A 6,837-nucleotide genomic window follows, 5' to 3' on the forward strand; every position below is an offset into this window, starting at 1 on the left:
ATTCTAAAACTATTAAATTTTCAAGTGACAAGTTACATGATTTTTCCAAAATCTTTGTAAATGTTTAGACTACCTTTATATTTTTAATAAAAGACCAAAAAAATGATCATAATTTTAAAGAAATTTATTTAAATAACCTTATTTTTAAGTTTCTTTTTTTTGCATGCAATATTTTGTGTTAATTAAATTTTGGATGATGATCATTTGCAAGTCCCTCTATTGTCAGTTGTAAATTTAAAAATAATAGTGAAAAATCTATGAAACTTGATGAGCACGTGAATATTAACAAAATATGTTTTCAATGTTTAATTTTAAATTTTGAAAATATAGTTGCAAGCCATTCTATTGTCAATCATTTAGAAGGATTAGCCTCAAATCTCTAAACTTAATGGAATTAATTTTTTTTTCAATCTTCCGTATTCACAGCTAACTATAGAATGATTTTCATTGCAACTGAGTTTTCAAATTTTAACAAGTATTGAAATTTTAACCAAAAAAACAATATAACTCTCAGGACTTTCCAGACACCATTGGCATTTATTCTCAATTACGTAGACACATTATTATTAGATACAATATTATATATAGGATATATCAAACACACATGGCTTGCTATTAAAAAAGAAAAAAAGATTTAGACATAATATTAGTAGAGATATAACTTTATTGGTTCCTCAAGATCATGACAATATGACGTGTTCAATGCAGCTGCATGTGTCATATTCTTATAGAAGCCGTCTGCTCAATTTAAAGCTCTTCGCCACTTCCTTCCTACAAGAAACAGGCAAAAAACAAACTATGAGACTTCTTTATTTATTTATTTTCATTTGGGCTTATGAATCGTCTCCCTCTTGTCACCCACGTGTCATCACTAAAAACACATTTAACACTGCTAAATCTTTTTTCTAAAAATGAAATTATAATAATAATAAGAATAAATTAATTGAAACAGGGAATAAAATTTTAAAAAACAGCACACAAACAAATGAAAATTTTGTCTGGCCATCACTTGAGGCTAGCTGATCGAACAATATGCCACAAAATTACTCTAAACTTCATGTCCTTTACCGAAATTGTTCTGGATAGTTGTGAATTATTATTGCTTAGATGTCAACTAAACAACTCCACAACTATTCAACAGTAATTGACAATTTTAATACAATAAATTGATAACTTCAATAAAAAGTATGAGACTTCGGAATAATTTCATAATTTCATAGGATTTTTTTTTATTTAGATTTCTTGTATGAAACCTAAAAGTAACTTTTTCGAAAAAAAAAAATAACTTACATGATAAGGGACGGGAGCGTGAGAATACGTGGCGGTGGCGATGGCACAGGTGCCGGTGAAGGTGAAGGAACGGAGGCAAACAAGGAAACAGGATCACAATTAAAGAGTGTGACACCATCTTGTTTGACACAGAGATGAATCTCAGAAAGAAGACGTTCACCTAATTCATTTAATTGGAAGTTTAGCATTGCCTCATATTTCGTGGCCTTTTTTACTGCCTCCTGTACATCTGCATCACGATGTGGAGTAACTCCATCTGGATTGATCCCTAAATTAAACCGAAATTAAACCCACTAATGAATGTTAATCCTTCTATGATATCTTCCCAAGAAAAAGAAAATCAATTTCAGGAATCTCTGTACATCAGAAAAGAGAAAAATGAAATCGAGAGTGGAGGATATTGGAAAATATATTAAGGAAAGGCACGTTAGAGGCTCTAAACAACCACTAATCCGAATAATCCAACCATTAAAAGCATACAGGCTTGGGATTTTTCTCTTGTATCTTTTGTTCATGAAATTCTACATAAAATGAGAGGTATTTTGATATTCCAAGGTAATGAAACGGTGTAATTTTGTATTTTTAATGATTTTTTAGGGAAAAATATCCTTGTACGGTTTGGATTTATTTTCTTTGAAAAATCATTAAAGAAAATGCAAAACTACAACATTTCTTCATTGCATAATATCGAAATATCTTACTTTTTATGTAGAACCTTAATAATCAATGGAAACAAGAGAAAATAACAATTGAAAAGTTGGATACTACAACAGGCATTAGAGGCCCCATGACCTAGGAACAGGTTAGTCCAAACCAGTTGACTGACTTGAACTTGAGCAAAAAGTTTATATATGAGGTGATAGATCGACGTCACAAATCTATACACTCAAGTAGCCAGTTTTATAGGTTTACAATAATCAAACATATTAAATCATGTTCCCTTAATTACCTGCTTTTTCCAGCTCCAACAAAATGGAAGTAGAATACTTTTGGCAAGATCAAGAGAGATTCTGAGATACTTGTCTGGTGTGAACTTGTTTGAAGAACAGCTTCCATGCTTGTTCCACTCGTGTCTCCAAAACCACTTGCTTTTCTCAAAGTCCTTAGCAGAATTCAAATTCGGCCAGTAATCAAGCAGCTCTTCCTTGAATTTACTAAGCTGCGCGCGCGCGCGCGTGTATGTGTGAAACACACACGCATGATGATGATCAATATCAACAGATCGAGATTATAATGAAACATATATATTTAAACAATAGCATCATGATCAGTATGAACGACAGAGAGTTTATTACAATCTTATTTGTCATCTGGTCCGTCGTACTGCAACTTAGTGGAGAAACGCCAATGTTCAACTGAGGCCAGAGTCCATGAATGGTGAAGTTTTGGTGTTTGGGAAGTGGATGATCTGGATCGCACTGCCGTTTAAGTCCATGACTCGGTGGCTTCCTGTGTCGTGCAATGTTGCAGAAAGCGTTTGGCCATTGCAACGCTAACAAAAAATAATCGAATCCTGGTTGCCGTTGTTGATCATCAAGTCGTGGGACTTGATCCAATGATCGGATTTGGATGGGATTAAGGCTTGTAGCATTAATGTAGTTGTAGTACAAACCAAAGGTTGCTAGTAAGCACACAACAAGGAGTGCCAATTGCTTTATGATGTTCATCATTGTATTATTAATTGCCTTTCCTTACTCATTCTTGCATAATTCGGTTCCTCCTCACCTACTTTTATAGCCATAGCTTCCACGTTTTTTAGATCTTTTTCTTATTTGTATAATAAGACAAACTATGAAGAACAAAATAAATAATTTTCTTGTATGGCTATCAGACTGGATTATATTAATTCAAGCATTGTCAGGTTTAATAATTAAATTGTGTCAGGTTCAAGCATTGTCAGGTTTTATTGGAGGTAACTCTTCTAAAGATGCATTTTCTACATTTACATGAATTCAAACTTCACATTTCTATATGCTTGAGTGGTCACAGCCATTTTCATTGTAGTAATTAAGTGAACATCTTTTTTACATGAGTACTATGTTATTGTTATTGGGAAATTAGTCACTTTTATTTTTTCTTTATTTTCTCTTTCTCATGCAAATATAACGAGAGAAAATATCTTCTCTTCATTTTAGTTATACTCTCTGTTTTTTTTTCTGCTCACATTTATTGTCCTCTCTTTTTTCTCTTTTCATTTAAAGAAAGCATATAAGAAGTGCGGTTGCTTTTTTTCCCCTTTTTGCTGGTGGGAATCTGATCGACAGGTGTTCTTTTCATTATTGTCCAATTCATTAATCTTTTGATAGGAATGACATGTAAATTTTAAAAGAGTATTCAATAATAGAAACCATATTTAGATTCTAATTTTTTACTTACAAGTTTTAAAAAGTGTGTGTGTGTCTTGATATCTGGGGCCGTAATGCTTAACTATTCTACTTTTTTTAAATACTGCTTAATTATTTTATTAGAAAGAATGATAGTTAAGTTTCAAAAGATTAGTTAGGTTTGCAATAAATTTTTTTGAACAATGAGTTGCAAATATTGAGAAATTCTTGGATAAATCGGCTGGGTGCACCACGTCATGTATTAATTTTGATATTATAATGATAGTAGAGAGAAAAATATAAAAAATTAAATATGTATTCTATTATAAAAATAAAATCAATTAAAATAATATCATATAAAATTTTATTTAGATGACTTTGAATATTATAATTGCATAGACCACAAATAACATAGTACGACCAGTCTATCTAATAATTTATCTACAAATAGTGATTCGAAAAATTACAAGTTCATATTCTTAATCATATATGAGATATTTAAATTTCAAATGTAACTTTCATTCATAATTATCTAAATTAATATTTATAGTTCATTTTTAAAAAAATTAAAGACATAATTGTCATTGAATCAATCCTTCTAAACTTAAATTTAATTGCTCCTGTCTACTTTTAACTGATATCAAGTTCGATGTCACAATCATGACCATTGATAGATGCAAATGACGCAACACCCCCCCCCCCACCAAAAAAAACAAATATTTATGATATCTCATGACGTGAGTGAGACTTAACTTTTGTTTTTATTTTAAATTTTATATATTTATTTATTTGGCCGGCCGTCGTGAAAGAGACTTGTTACCATCTTAATATCAACATGTGAAACACAGACCCCATAAATATTGTCCCAGCTCAGAAATATTAAGGTTTAACATAAATACCAAACCAATCTATACAATCTTGAATCTACTCTCTTTGCAATCTACAACTTTTCATAGGATTACTTCTAGAAATTTTTTTTCTTTTTCATCCTTGATACAGATCTTTTTATGAATTGTTTAAAACATTAATTAGTTGTAGAAAAATTTTCAAGAACTTAATTATCATTAATTTTTTAGACTTTATTTATTATTCTGAAAAAACGCCTTATATGATTTAGGAGCCAGAATAGGTAATGTGAAGCGGAAAATATAGGATTTTTTAATTGTTCCACAAAAATAAAGAAAAAAATTAAAAGCAGTTTGTAAAATAATAAAAATTGTTATTATTTTTCAAGATTATTTTCTAATTAAAATTAATATATTTTAATTACCTTTATTTTCATTCTATATAGTCGTTCCCTATAATTAATGCAGACAAGAAGCCTTATATGATTAATATTCACAACTTATTTTATAAAAAAAATTCATAAAAACCTAACTATCATTAGTTCATTCTTTAAGATTTTATGATCATTCTTGGAGGAAAAACAAAAGCCTTTTATTTAAAATAAAAAGCATTTTTAATGAAATTGGACTCACAATTGCGACCCAATCATTAAAGTGGCAGTCCCTTTTATTCAAAATATAGGGCATTTTTAATTGTTTCAAAAAGATTGAGAAAACTAATTTGCATCATTAAAACAGTAAAATCTTAACGTCACTTTTCAAGATTACCTTCTAATTAAAATCATTATATAATCTCTCTCTAATAATGAATTTTGTGAAAAAATAATTTAACGCTATTTACGAATATTTTACATTTTAGATTAATAGTCTAACACCAACTAATAAAAAATGTCTTTATTTAGACAAGAGGAAGTACTCCCCTCTGCCCTTATATATTAAAGGTTTTCTAGAATTTTTTTTGTTCTTAAATATAAAATCGTTAGTATATTTTTTTAATAAGTGAATATTATACTTTTATTAAATTAAAAAAATAAAAAAAATCTCATTAATTTATTTAAAAAAATTATTTTTTATTTACAATAGTTAAGAATAAAATTAAAATATTGCTGTGCTTTTAATTAAATAAAAAATTTATTAATTTATATAATTTAATTAAAAATATCTATATATAAAAACGAAAAGACTAGCTTTCAAGCTTATCCAAATGGGGCTACGTCTGTTGCAAGATTGATTGTAAAGGTGTCGTTTTGCGAACTAGCACGTTTAAGATGGGCATGAATACTTTAAGAACAATTTTAAATGAGAAAAATAATATTTGAAGACCTTACAAAACTTTTAGTAATTAACAACAAACGACCACAAATTCTAACAATTTTAAAAAAAAGACCAGGGTCATGGTGAAAAAAAGAGTATAATACACGCATTACCTTTCTATTATGCCTTAATTACACAGACATCTCATCTATTTTGAAAACTCATGTAAACCTCCTTTAAAATTAAATATATGTTACATAAATCTTCTTTTTATATTTTAAAATTTTATTTCCATTCATCCAACTGTTTGTTGACCATTAAGTTTGACTTTTAAACTTTTAATTTGACCAAAATGCTCCTCTTTATCATAAGAATTGTCTAAAAATTTATATTGCAAAAAAAAAAACTGTATACAACTAAAAAATATAATAAATAGATTTTCAAATTTTTTATTATATATAAAATTTATTAATTTTTATCATATTATAAAATATTATGATTTTAATTTTTATCAAATTTTGTAAAATTATTTTTTATTCAACTCATAACATAAAATGATATAAGTTCAAGAGATTTTATAAATAATTTAAATTTTAAATTGTGAGCATGTTTTTACAATGAAATGATGTAACTATTAAAATAAAATGATTTAGGATTTACTAAGGTGAGGGATGAATTAGTAAATAATTTTTTAATACAAATTTTAATTTAAAATATCTTTTTAGAGTATTTGTAATAGAGTTAATGGATTAGATTAAATTGTATGTCTTCAAAATAAAAGAGAGGTATATGTAATTAAGATAAAGTGAAAGGGTGGTCAGAGCATTTTACTCTAAAAAAAAATAAACTTTTTGATTGAATATAAATGCCTTCCGAAAGTTTAAAATTACCCAGAACTCATTTGGTTTTGTTTTCCACTTTTTCGTTTAAAAAAAATTGCAAATCATTTTTCAAAACAAATAAAATGAAAATATGTTTGATTATGTAAATTGAAATATTTTAAAATTAAAAAATTTTGATAACAGCTAGTGGTAAGTGATTAATGGTAATTGATTATGATAATAGTTGATTACAGCATAAGATAATTTTTAATAGCTAAATTTTCAAGCGAGTTGCCAATTTTT

The 6,837-nt window shown here is 27.9% G+C and overlaps 1 protein-coding gene across 1 annotated transcript; it reads right to left on the reverse strand.

Moving 5' to 3' along the window:
- Positions 1-510: 510 nt before the first annotated feature.
- Positions 511-3,010, reverse strand: LOC129288735 (ribonuclease MC-like). The gene is made up of 4 exons (XM_054925465.1): positions 2,586-3,010; positions 2,240-2,449; positions 1,291-1,558; positions 511-771 (listed from the first exon to the last, which is right to left on the reverse strand). The coding sequence occupies exons 1-3, from the start codon at positions 2,958-2,960 to the stop codon at positions 1,502-1,504; spliced, it is 642 nt and encodes a 213-aa protein (XP_054781440.1). The 5' UTR covers positions 2,961-3,010; the 3' UTR covers positions 511-771; positions 1,291-1,501.
- Between the last annotated feature and the right edge of the window lie 3,827 nt (positions 3,011-6,837).

Source organism: Prosopis cineraria, unplaced genomic scaffold, assembly GCF_029017545.1.
Source record: "Prosopis cineraria cultivar Desert tree isolate PC_DT_omini unplaced genomic scaffold, ASM2901754v1 PC12, whole genome shotgun sequence".
In the NCBI taxonomy this organism is placed as follows: domain Eukaryota; kingdom Viridiplantae; phylum Streptophyta; class Magnoliopsida; order Fabales; family Fabaceae; genus Prosopis; species Prosopis cineraria.

Excerpts from the sequence above, each read along its gene's own strand:
- LOC129288735 (XM_054925465.1), bottom strand. The coding sequence starts at position 2,960 with ATGATGAACATCATAAAGCAATTGGCACTCCTTGTTGTGTGCTTACTA. Across the intron at positions 2,450-2,585 it reads ACCAGATGACAAATAAGATT|CTTAGTAAATTCAAGGAAGA; the intron begins GTAATAAACTCT and ends GCGCGCGCGCAG. Across the intron at positions 1,559-2,239 it reads GTTGGAGCTGGAAAAAGCAG|GGATCAATCCAGATGGAGTT; the intron begins GTAATTAAGGGA and ends GGTTTAATTTAG.